The sequence below is a fragment of the Entelurus aequoreus genome, linkage group LG14 (genome assembly GCF_033978785.1).
Source record: "Entelurus aequoreus isolate RoL-2023_Sb linkage group LG14, RoL_Eaeq_v1.1, whole genome shotgun sequence".
Lineage (NCBI taxonomy): Eukaryota > Metazoa > Chordata > Actinopteri > Syngnathiformes > Syngnathidae > Entelurus > Entelurus aequoreus.
In genome coordinates this window covers 38,861,119-38,874,665 of record NC_084744.1, presented here as the reverse complement: position 1 = coordinate 38,874,665, position 13,547 = coordinate 38,861,119, and the positions used below count along the sequence as shown (strand labels likewise).

At 41.4% G+C, this 13,547-nt stretch overlaps 1 protein-coding gene across 1 annotated transcript in view; it reads right to left on the bottom strand.

The window, feature by feature from the left end:
- The window catches only part of cers6 (ceramide synthase 6), a 46,908-nt gene that overhangs the window by 17,430 nt on the left and 15,931 nt on the right, over positions 1 to 13,547 (bottom strand). Inside the window, exons 5-6 of the mRNA XM_062069843.1 lie at positions 7,192 to 7,242; positions 7,013 to 7,105 (exon numbers count right to left, since the gene is read on the bottom strand). Coding sequence (XP_061925827.1) covers positions 7,013 to 7,105; positions 7,192 to 7,242 — 144 coding nt within the window. The remainder of the gene's footprint in view (positions 1 to 7,012; positions 7,106 to 7,191; positions 7,243 to 13,547) is intronic.

Genomic DNA, 13,547 nt, shown 5'->3' with positions numbered 1-13,547 from the left:
TACTGAAACCCTGGACATCTCTGGACATCTGTGTTGGTGAATCTTTTGCAATTTGTTTAATGAACAATGGAGACAGCAAAGAAGAAAGCTGTAGGTGGGAAGCGGTGTATTAGCGGCCGGCTGCAGCAACACAAACACGTAGCCGGTGTTTCATTGTTTACATTCCCGAAGGATGACAGTCAAGCTTTACCATTGGCCTGTGGAGAACTGGGACAACAGAGACTCTTACCAGGAGGACTTTGAGTTTGATACGCGGTACCGTGAGTACGCAGCTGCGGCTTCCAAACATTTGATCGCTTGCCCGTACGTGCGTGCCGCTCTGTGCATGTCACGTACGTAACTTTGGGGACTTTGGGGAAATATATGTGCTGCATGAACTTTGCGGAGGTGAACGGTACTTTGGGCTGTGGGATTGAGTGTGTTGTGCGGGTGTTTGAGTTGTATTGGCGGGTTATATGGACGGGAGGGGGGAGGTGTTTGTTATGCGGGATTAATTTGTGGCATATTAAATATAAGCCTGGTTGTGTTGTGGCTAATAGAGTATATATATGTCTTGTGTTTATTTACTGTTTTAGTCATTCCCAGCTGATTATCAGGTCCCACCCGCCTCTCACAGCATCTTCCCTATCTGAATCGCTTCCAATGCCCTCTAGTCCTTCACTTTCACTTTCCTCATCCACAAATCTTTCAACATCGCTCAAATTAATGGGGAAATCGTCGCTTTCGCGGTCCGAATCGCTCTCGCAGTCCGAATCGCTCTCGCGGTCCGAATCGCTCTCGCTGCTGGTGGCCATGATTGTAAACAATGTGCAGATGTGAGGAGCTCCACAACCTGTGACGTCACGCTACTTCTGGTACAGGCAAGGCTTTTTTATCAGCGACCAAAAGTTGCGAACTTTATCGTCGATGTTCTCTACTAAATCCTTTCAGCAAAAATATGGCAAGATCGCGAAATGATCAAGTATGACACTTAGAATGGACCTGCTATCCCCGTTTAAATAAGAAAATCTCATTTCAGTAGGCCTTAAAGATTATAGAGAACACTCAAACTCTTTATTCATTGAATCAAAAATATTGAAATTCAATGATTTGGTACATTTGCAAGCATCTTAATTTCCCCTCGGGGATTATTAAAGGCCTACTGAAAGCCACTACTACCGACCACGCAGTCTGATAGTTTATATATCAATGATGATATCTTAACATTGCAACACATGCCAATACGGCCGGGTTAACTTATAAAGTGCAATTTTAAATTTCCCGCTAAACTTCCGGTTCGAAACGCCTCTGAGGGTTGACGTATGCGCGTGACGTCAATCATTGAAACAGAAGTATTCGGACACCATTGAAGTCAATACGAAATAGCTCTGTTTTCATCTCATTATTCCACAGTATTCTGGACATCTGTGTTGGTGAATCTGTTGCAATTTGTTCATTGCATTATGGAGAAAGAAGCTGAGCAAGCAAAGAAGAAAGTTGTCGGTGCGAAGTGTCTATTTTGCGAGGGAAGTTAGCAACAACACGTACACAGCCGGCGCTTCTTTGTTTACATTCCCGAAAGATGCAGTCAAGATGGAAGAACTCGGACAACAGAGACTCTTACCAGGAGGACTTTGATTTGGATACACAGTTGCGATAACGTGAGTACACAGCTGCGCTTCCAAACATTTGATCGCTTGCTATAACTAGCTCGAGCTAGTAGCTAGGAGCTAGGAGCTAGCATTAGGATTAATTTGTGGCATATTAAATATAAGCCTTGTTGTGTTGTGGCTAATAGAGTATATATATGTCTTGTGTTTATTTATTGTTGTAGTCATTCCCAGCTGAATATCAGGTCCCACCCGCGCGCTTCCAAACATTTGATTGCTTGCCCGTACGTGCGTGTCATGTACGTAACTTTGATTAAATATATAAGCTTTATGAACCTTGGGTTAGGTGAACGGTTGTTTGGGCTGAGTGAGTGTGTGTGTTATGCAGGTGTTTGAATTGTATTGGCGGGTTATATATACGGGATCCCGTCCATATTACCCGCTCGAGCTATAACTAGCTCGAGCTAGTAGCTAGTAGCTAGGAGCTAGGAGCTAGCATAACAAACACCTGGGTGTTTTTATGCGGGATTAATTTGTGGCATATTAAATATAAGCCTGGTTGTGTTGTGGCTAATAGAGTATATATATGTCTTGTGTTTATTTACTGTTGTAGTCATTCCCAGCTGAATATCAGGTCCCACCCGCGCGCTTCCAAACATTTGATTGCTTGCCAGTACGTGCGTGTCATGTACGTAACTTTGATTAAATATATAAGCTTTATGAACCTTGGGTTGGGTGAACGGTTGTTTGGGCTGAGTGAGTGTGTGTGTTGTGCAGGTGTTTGAATTGTATTGGCGGGTTATATATACAGGATCCCGTCCATATTACCCGCTCGAGCTATAACTAGCTCGAGCTAGTAGCTAGGAGCTAGCATAACAAACACCTAGGTGTTTTTATGCGGGATTAATTTGTGGCATATTAAATATAAGCCTGGTTGTGTTGTGGCTAATAGAGTATATATATGTCTTGTGTTTATTTATTGTTGTAGTCATTCCCAGCTGAATATCAGGTCACCCCCGGCTCTCACAGCATCTTCCACTCCCCACTAGTCCTTCACTTGCACTTTCCTCATTTAAAAATATTTCATCCTCGCTCAAATTAATGGGGAAATCGTCGCTTTCTTGGTCCGAATCTCTCTCATTTCATGCGGCCATCATTGTAAACAATAGGGAACTTTGCGTATATGTTCAATTGACTACGTCACGCTACTTCCGGTAGGGGCAAGCCTTTTTTTTATCAGATACCAAAAGTTGCGATCTTTATCGTCGTTGTTCTATACTAAATCCTTTCAGCAAAAATATGGCAATATCGCGAAATGATCAAGTATGACACATAGAATAGATCTGCTATCCCCGTTTAAATAAAAAAAATTCATTTCAGTAGGCCTTTAAAGTATTTCTGATTCTGCTTCTGATGTAAAATGATGCACAGCCAAGTGTAACCTGCTACCCCAAAATGTAAAATTATTCTCAACAAAATGTACAATTATTCTCAACAAAATGTACAATTATTCTCAACAAAATGTACAATTATTCTCAACTAAAGTGGAGAAATAAAACCTAAGGAAAAGTTTAAACTAAAAAGAGGTCCTATTATAATGATTATTTTCTACATTCAAAAGACTTATTTGTGTTTCTTTGGACAAAATGTTGCATGATGTTTTACCGCTTTCTCACCGTCTCCTCAGGATGTTTTATTTACGTGCCTCCACTTCGACTGCGTCTGCCTCCTGTCAACCATGTTGTAATTTTTAGCGCTTCCATACAGAGTCTACTGACAGATACAAGTTACAACTAGGGTTGTATGCTATCCTGGTACTAATGAATAAAAAACGCTACTATACTCTGTTTGAAAAGTACCGCTTCCCGGGCATGATGGCACGTCGTCACATCATGACATTGCTGGTTTTACGAGCAGAGGAGAATGTTTGGCAGCGCACACACACAGAGTACTTACAAGCAGACACAATGTGTAGACAGAAAAGGGAGAATGGACGCATTTTGGTGTAAAAAGTAAAGATAAAGGTGAAGTTATAACACTGAAACACCCTCAGGAAGAGGTGCTTTAAGACATGGCTAGCTAGCTAGCTAGCAGCTAACATCCATCCTCAGTGTTTTAGCTACTTCCAAATCACTAATCCTCGCCTCCATGGCGACAAATAAAGTTAGTGTCTTACAAGTATCATTATCACTGCAGGACGAGGAATAGCTAAACATGCTTCACTACACACCGTAGGAGGATACAATAGCTCTCCGGCGTCACAATGTAAACAAATGCCATGGGTGGATCTACACCTGACTTCCACTGTAATGATACCAAGTACAATAGTGTATCTAGTCGATACTATGATTACATCTATATTTTTTTATCGTCACAAAATCTTTTTTCCTTTTTTAAAAATGTATATTATGTTTATAAAATCAGTAAATATGTCCCAGGACACATGAGAACTTTGAATATGACCAATGTATGATCCGGTAACTACCGTATTTTCCGCACTATAAGGCGCACCTAAAAACCTCCCATTTTGTCAAAAGCTGACAGTGCGCCTTATAATCCGGTGCGCCTTATATATGGACCAATATCGAGCCTTCAACAGGTAAAAGTTTCAATCAATCAATCAATCGCAACTACAGTAAGCAGCCGCCGACTTCATTTTCCTCCGTAGAAGAAGAAGTTTTTCTTCTACGGTAAGCAGCCGCCCCCGTAGAAGAAGAAGAAGCGCGAGGTGCATGCTGGGATATATGACTGTGCGAGGCGTGCCGTTTCATTTCCATTTGTTTGTTTATGTAAAAACCCCAAAATGGCTCCTATTAAGAGATCGCTTACGACGCAGAGTTTAAACTTAAGACTATCCGTCACGCAGTAGAACATGGGAATAGAGCAGCAGCGACACTGACTCGATTAATGACGACTACGACATGACGGAGCCGGGCATGTTGGATGCCGTATTTGCCCAACTGTTTAATTCGGACACTGAAGAAGAAGGATTCGTGGATGAGGAACAACTTCATAAAGTGAGCTTTACATGTTTATTTTGTGTGTTGTGTTGTGTGACATTAACGTTTGAGCAACGTTGAGTTATTGATATATTGTTATTGCTCTGCACTATTTCGAGTGTTACTATATTGTGATTGCACTAACGTTTAATTTACCATAACAGTATCACTGTTTTTTTACGTGTTTATTGAATCAGGGAAAAGTTCCCCTCCACTATGTGATATAAATGTTGCACTACATGTTATACCTTGCTGTTGTTAAAAGATAAACAAAACACCACGTCACTGACTTTACCTCGGGAAAACTAAGAAAACAGCTGTTTATTCATTTTGGGAGTGAACAGAGTTGTCAGAACGCTGGTTTGTAATCTATTAATAAAGTTTGACTGACCTATCTGATGTTTTGTTGACATTTCCTTTAGCGCAGCTCCATCTAATGGATGTATAACGTAACCCCAGCATCTACTGAAGCGTCTATTCTATGCGCCTTATAATGCGGTGCGCCTTATATATGAACAAAGTTTTAAAATATACCATTCATTGAAGGTGCGCCTTATAATCCGGTGCGCCTTATAGTGCGGAAAATACGGTACTTGGTATCGGATTGATACCTAAATGTGTGGTATCATCCAAAACTAATGTAAAGTATCAAAGAATAGAAGAATAAGTGATTATTACATTTTAACAGAAGTGTAGATAGAACATGTTAAAAGAGAAAATAAGCAGATATTAACAGTAAATGATCAAGTAGATTAATAATCAATTTTTACAGTTTGTCCATCATAATGTAGACAAAATAATAGGTAGATAAATGACTCAATATGTCACTGCATACGTCAGCAGACTAATTAGGAGTCTTTGTTTGTTTACTTACTACTAAAAGACAAGTTGTCTAGTATGTTCACTATTTTATTTAAGGACTAAATTACAATAATAAACATATGTTTCCTAATCATATGTACCCTAACATTTTTTATTTGGTACTGGTACCAAAATATTGGCATGGGGACAACCCTAGTTAGAACTATACGTTACTTTGTATTAGAAATGGCAACAGCGAAGGATGCATGTGCATGTACGAGCCAGTCTGCCCCATAACAAGAAGATAGAGAAAAATAAGGAATTGATTGACTACACCATCGGACTACAATGGCGGACTCATGCAACGCTCTTTGGGAAAAAGTTTACCATACATGTGATATCTGATGATGTCACTATTTGGAAAAACCTCACAAATTGAACAAACTCTAAAAGGTTCGTTCGGAGGAAGTATGAAGGAAGGCGAAATTGTTTGATAAATATCCAGCCATGCCTCGAAGGTTTGATGGAATATTTTTGGGACTTATGCAGATCCCAAATACACAAAAAGAGGTACCATCCATCCATCTGTTTCCACTTATCTGAAGGGCAGCAGCCTAAGCAGAGAAGCCCACACTTCCCTCCTCCTAGCCACTTCCTCCAGCTCCTCACGGGGGATCGATCCTGAGGCGTTCCCAGGCCAGCCGGGAGACATCTCCTACTGGTCACCAGGGAGGTGTCTGGGTGGCATCCTGACCAGATGCCCGAACCACCGCATCTGGCTCCTCTCCATGTGGAGGAGCAGCGGCTTTACTTTGAGCTCCTCCCAGATGACAGATCTTCTCACCCTATCTCTAAGGGAGACCCGCCACCTGATGGAGGAAATTCATTTGGGCCGCTTGTACCCGTGATCTTGTCCTTTACTCATAACCCAAAGATCGTGACCTAGCTGAGGATGGGAACATAGATCTTGTAACCGTGATCTTGTCCTTTGGTCATAACCCAAAGATCATGACCATAGGTGAGGATGGGAACATAGATCTTGTACCCGTGATCTTGTCCTTTGGTCATAACCCAAAGCTCATGACAATACGTGAGGATGGGGATGTCGATCGACCGGTCAATTGAGAGCTTTGCCTTCTGGCTTAGCTCCTTTCGAACCACGAAACAAAAGGTAGCAATAAGTAGGAAGAGTTGGTTTTGCATAAGAGCTCCCCTTTCAACATTTATATGCCTGAACAACACTTAAGACCTTGAGCATATCAGTATGTGAAATTCAATTATGAGCTGGACTAAGCAAAGAGTGTACAGTTTAAACTCAAAAGTGTTTACAAAATACAAAGAAGAAGAATCCTGATAAACTTCTTATACTTTATTGATTAATGTAGTCATTTTATTTATTTCATTATATTCTATAACTATTTATTCCATTTTCAATACATCTCCATGTTTGCCAACCTCATTAAGCCTACTGGTAATCCAACATACTGTATTGCAGAAATATTGTAGTAAGAAGACTTTATTATTAGTAGTATTTAAATGTTTTGTAAGTGACAATGATACTTCATTGGCAGTAGGACCACCTCAAACTCTACAATCCATGGTCTGGTTTTCAGCTCGTCTTACCTTCCTCTTGAAGTCAGTGAATTGGGAGAAGAGCATGGACATGTAGAAGGACAGCTCCAGTAAGTAGTAATAGTGGACGTCCACAGACAATGGCTGCATGAACACATGAATGCATACTAGAGCTCAAATATTGCAAGACCTACTGTCAGGGCTTTGGAAAAGTGGTAATGAAGACCTACCTGGTAAGGGTAGTTGTACCAGCATTCTTTAGTGTTCCATAGCCAGGGTGTCTATGTCAATGACAATTCATTACTTCTAAAATAAGGTACAATATAAGAAATGGAAGTATAAAACTGAAAAAACTAATGTTTTCAATACATTTTCCTTCTTCTCAGACTACTAATAGTCAGTCCTTTGTGTACATGGGAGGGGCCTTTATTTGTGCAAATTTATTTTTATACTAATATTAAATATTCTTTACAATACAGTACAGGCCAAAAGTTTGGACACACCTTCTCATTCAATGTGTTTTCTTTATTTTCATGACTATTTACATTGTAGATTGTCACATCAGAACTATGAATGAACACATGTGGAGTTATGAACTTAACAAAAAAAGGTGACATAACTGAAAACATGTTTTGTATTCTAGTTTCTTCAAAATAGCCACCCTTTGCTCTGATTACTGCTTTGGATTCTCTTGGCATTCTCTCCATGAGCTTCAAGTCACCTGAAATGGTTTTCACTTCACAGGTGTGCCTTATCAGGGTTGATTAGTGGAATGTCTTGCTTTATCAATGTGGTTGGCACCATTAATGAGAAGGTGTGTCCAAACATTTGGCTTGTACTGTATATGGCAATAAAAATAATATCCATCCATCCATTTTCTACCGCTTGTCCCTTTCGGGGTATGTTACAAAATAATATTCATGAGACAAAATACAATTAGGCAAGGCACGTTTATTTAAAGAGTATAATTACTACACAAGGCAATTCAAAGTGCTCTACAGAAAGCAAAAATAAAATGAAATGTTTTGTCAAAATAATAGCAATTCAAATTAAAATATGAGTGTGGATAAAATACTTTCATATGCACAATTCAATAAAGGTGTTTTTAGCCTGGATTGAAACAATGCCAATGTTGACCTATACTACATCTTCTGGAAGACAATTCCAGACTTTAGAGGCATACACCTAAAACGCAGTCTCACCAAGTTTTGTCCTGAGAAGATGTTCACATGGTTCTAACAATTAAATAAATAGGAGTATATATTGCATTGTTGTTATTGTTATTCTGAATCCCCCATTATATGAAAATGTTTTCACTTCTTCAGCAAGCGTATAGTCTCTTTGTCAGTGCACATCACAGTTTTTTGTTTTTATTTCAACTAATTGTTTTGGAGTTATTGTTGAAATATTCACTTACTTTAGCTCCGTGATGCTCTTCAAATTACACTGAAAAAGCCAGTTTCACAGATGTAATGTAATGTAATGTAAGCGGTGTGTTCAGGAATGAAACTTCACAGTACAGCAGTGGCTTCAATTATTTTCTTACATGCCCCCTTACGGGGACATTATTCTGTGCAAATTATATACTAGGATGTGCATTTTTTAAATACTTAACACAGTCAAATTGAAAACATTTGAATTAGTTTTAGGGGTTTCCTGATACAACTTTTTCCACTTCCGATACAATAGCCAACTATGACCTGCTACCTACAACAATTCTTCCCAACAAAAGAGAAGAAATATAACCTTAGAGGAAAATCTAATTTAAAACATTTGTATGCTCGTACAACACTTAAAATCTTTAGTATATCAGTATGGGGAATTAAATGATGGAATGGCTTAAGCAAGGTACTAATATGATTCACTTTAAGAGACTGTTCAAACTATAAGTGTTCACAAAGTACACACAAGAATTATGATGAACATCTTCAACCCTTTTTTTTCCTCTTTTTTTTTGAGAAAATGATTATTTGTGTATTTAATATTTGTTTTACTTACCATGGTATATTATTTATTTATTCCCTGTTCTGTAACAGAGAACAAGGAAATGGGATACAATTGCTATGGTTTGAAGGGGTAGGATTAAATAAACTGTGCTTCTTCCTACTCATTTTCGGACATGCTATAATGAAACAAGTAGAAATATGTGATGCATTACAACGTATGTACTGTATCAATCAATCAATCAATGTTTATTTATATAGCCCTAAATCACAAGTGTCTCAAAGGGCTGTACAAGCCACAACGACATCCTCGGTACAGAGCCCACATACGGGCAAGGAAAACTCACCCCAGTGGGACGTCAATGTGAATGACTATGAGAAATCTTGGAGAGGACCGCATGTGGGTAACCCCCTCTAGGGGAGACCGAAAGCAATGGATGTCGAGTGGGTCTGACATAATATTGTGAAAGTCCAACACATCAGCGAAAGTCCAGTCCATGGTGGGGCCAGCAGGAACCATCCCGAGTGGTATGTTCCAAATAAACTGAATACTTGTACTGTATATTTCTACTGTATGTGCTATGGATTATATAGATTATATTTCTACTGTATGTGCTATGGATTATATAGATTATATTTCTACTGTATGTGCTATGGATTATATGTGACGTCACTGCATCAAACATATCGGTAGGCAAAACAGTTTTTTCCAGCTAAATTTGGTCAAATCTGAAATCATTGTCAGTGGACCACAGGAGCAAAGAGAAACAAGTCACCTTGACACCCTCTTTAGGGGTAATGACTTCAACTTTGACAACAACATTAAGTCAAATGGGACGGCGTGGTGAAGTTGGTAGAGTGGCCGTGTCAGCAATCGGAGTGTTGCTGGTTACTGGGGTTCAATCCCCACCTTCTACCATCCTAGTCACGTCCGTTGTGTCCTTGTGTAACAGGGTCAATTATGTCTTGTAAATAATGTATTTTATAATGCTTTATTATTGTTATAATTACACAAAATGTGTAAGTTACATGTAAATACCTGGATATTGTTCAATGTTTTGTCTATGTGGAACCATTGTCTCGTTGTCCCTCCTACTGCAATAATTACTGTGACACCTGTCTTTTTATATGCGTTGGACACGCCTTCCAACTTCCCTTTTGTCCACGATAACGGGAGAGGTAGGCGTGCATGCGACGACAGAAATATTGTCATGTTAAGAATTTAAGTTCACTATCTTTTTCTGTATTATATTTGTGTAGGGACTTGACGATGGAAACAAAGTTATTGACGACAATTGTATGTTGTGTATTGTCAGGTATGTTTATTTCACTGTTGTACGCCCTTTTGTCCACGATAACGGGAGAGGGACTTGACGATGGAAACAAAGTTATTGACGACAATTGTATGTTGTGTATTGTCAGTAAAGTGCAGCTGAGCAATCCATGGTGTCGGTCGTGTTCCATTAAAGACACACAACGCAGAGGAAAAGAACACCGGTTACACTTGGTGCCGTACGACCCGTTGCATCGCCGACCAGCGCTCGTCTGGTGCCCGGGAAAGCTGCTGGAGTTCCCGCCCGCTGCACTCGGCTGCTCCTCCCTCCCTCTCCCTTCCTGTCGCCGAGGACAACGGCGCGCGCTCCCGCGTGCGCGCGAGGTGTGCTGACAAATCACGCTGTTTTAAAGTGTGTGCGCGCGATTTAAGCTTGTTTAGGTTTGTGCTGGTGACTTATAATATCCAGCTGGTACATTTTATGAACATTTTTGTGACAGATAGTCCTGTCATAGCAGAAAAAAAAGTGGTGAATGGGCGAGCCTGTTTGTATGAGTGTTTAGTGAAGCCTTTTGATGGCGTTTTATTTTCTGTTCATCTATTAATCGGTGTGGGCTTATGAGAGGCTAGATACGCCCTAATAGCACAGGGGGGGATTTTTTTTTCTCATGCTACAGTGCTGTGCTATGTATTGATTTGTCAGGGGCTATTTACAGTGGGCTTTACAGTGAAGTTTTTTTTTTTTATGTGTCAACTTGTGTCACTATTGCCCTTGTTTTGCTATACTGCCTTCGTGGGGATTTCTCTTTGTTGTTATAGTGAAATATTTGCATAATATTTGAGATTCCTACAATGGCTGGTCGTGGGCATAGTGTCACATTTGGAATGGGGAGGGGTAGGTTGGTGTCAAGCAGTCCTAGCTTCATGATAGACCAACCAGTTTTTAACCCGCTACTGACCCCCATCTCTAGCTCTACGCCAGTTACTCACGCAGTGCGTGAACCCACACAAGTCATATCTGTTGATGCTTTTGGAGAGATGATCACAACTTTAGCTAAACAGATAGGAGACAACATCTCTGCCAACATCAGCATGATGCACCAGCCAAGTGCATTTCAGCCTCAGTCCACCGCTGTGAGCCCTTCCTCCAGGCATGATGGTTCGCCACAAGTGAAAGTTGTTGTGCAGCCTGACGTCAAAGCACCACCTTACTTTAGGGGCGATAATGCTGATGTGTTCTCAATTCATGAATGGGTAGACATGATGAAATGTTACCTAAATAGAGTAAAATGTGACAGTCCACATGAAATGTTTGAGCTAATTATGTCCAGACTAACAGGCAAAGCGAGGGATGTTGTAAAGGTGTCGCTGCGCAGCCGCCCTGAACTGAATACAGCTGACCAGCCCACTGCAGTGTTTGACATTTTGAAAGGTAACTTCAGTGAGCTATCATATTCTAACTTGCCTATGAAAGACTTTTACTGCACTATTCCCCATTCTGGTGAGAGTGCTATGGACTACTGGATCCGTCTTAACAAGTCCATTGATGCTGCTGATGAGTGTCTCCATAGGCGGGGCAAATCTGTTGAGGACCCCAGTGCTGAAGTTGTCATGATGTTTATTAACCACTGTCCTGACCCTCATCTTGCCTTGTTGTTTCAACTAAAGACGCCTGAGTAGTGGACGGCAGCTGAGGTTCAGGAGCGTCTGGATGCTCATATAAGAAAGGTTAGAACGACAGCAGCCCAGTCTCAATGTGTGATGGGCTTGTCAGCTTACAATCAAAGCCCAGTGACTGATTATTCTTCGCCGCAGGCTGTCTCTGTAGCACGCCAACAGTTGTTGCTTTCTGTTCCTCAACCTTCCCCTGGCCTTTCCTGCAGTCAGCCTCCTGATGCACTTGTGGCTGTCGCACATCAGTCCACCTCCCCATTCCACCCATCTTCTGCTGTCAATGTGGCGCTGGCCGCTTTTGACACACCAGCTAACGACCCTGGTGCTCAAGTTGTGGCCATGTTTGATAAGGTTCTGTCCTTGTGCAATGCATCTTTGGCTAACAATCAAAGACCAAGAGGCCAAAGGTCAGGCTCCCATCAGACTGGTCAACCCAGAAACTATCAAAGTTCTGTGGCAGTCGCATGTCGAGTATGTACTTCCAGTGAACATTCAACTCATGCACACTGTAAGCTCTACAGATTGTGCCTCAACTGTTTGAGACCTGGTCACATGAAGCGTGTGTGCCCACAGGCTTCACATTCCCCGGCTATACCGCCATCTTTTCCACCCAATGCTGATTTAAACTAACCCGCCTGTGTATTGAGAGGGGTAGCATGGGCGTTGCTAGTAGCACCCTCAGTGAAAATGAAGATGTGCAATTGACCTATATGAACTGTTGTAGTAGCCTTTCTGATGACAAAACAGTGATTGTTGTGGGTTCCCATAGAGTGGAAGGAGCTAGTGAGTTGTTTTATGCTCCAGTGTCTGTGGGGGGCCAGTCTGTTTTAAGAGGGATGCTTGATTCAGGTAGCATGTCATGCACGCTAAATGTGGAGGCGGAGTCAAAGCTTAGAGCTGTTGGGCTACTCCCTAGTCCTCGGCCTGTGCCGGAGAAGGTGGTCCTTGTTGGCTGTGGTGGCCTTATGACACAACCCAGGTGCATTTATGACCTTGAAATTGAAGTTTCAAGGTCATAAGTTCTAAGTTCATTGTGCCAACTTTACTTGTTCCAGGGCAGAAAGATGAGATGATCATTGGGACCAATGTCATAAGACCCATTATACAGGCAATGAAGTCTGATAATAAGTACTGGCAGCTGGTCTGCTCCAATACTTCTGACCCCAATTGTGAACAGTTTCTTGGACTACTCAGCTGCATTACACGCTGGTCTGGTCCCGAAATGCCTGAAAAAGTTGGTACAGTCAAGCTAAGACAATCCGTCACTCTTGCACCTCAGGGAGAGTCTCTAGTATGGGGGAAGCTGCCCAGCAGTGCTCCTGTGTCACCTGGGAGCACTGTCATTGTGGAGCCCACCTCTTCCCGTTCAACCCCTAGAGACATCATTGTTGGCCGGGTCGTGACACCAATGTGGGGTGATCGTTGGGTCCCAATGAAGATCCTGAACCCAACAAAGAGACCTGTGACACTGCGCCGTAACGCTAAGGTAGCAGATGTTTTTCCTTGTATTGCAATGGAAGACCTTCCTTTGTCACAGAGTGTGTGTATGCAGCAGACCTGTGAGGGAAGTGACCCAGCCTCCAAGTCAGGTACCACCTCTAATCCCCTTCAGCAGCTTAAAGACTGTGGCTTGGCGGATGTTGATCTTGAAGGCTGTGAAGTATCAGAGGAATGGAAACAGTGACTGGCTGAACTG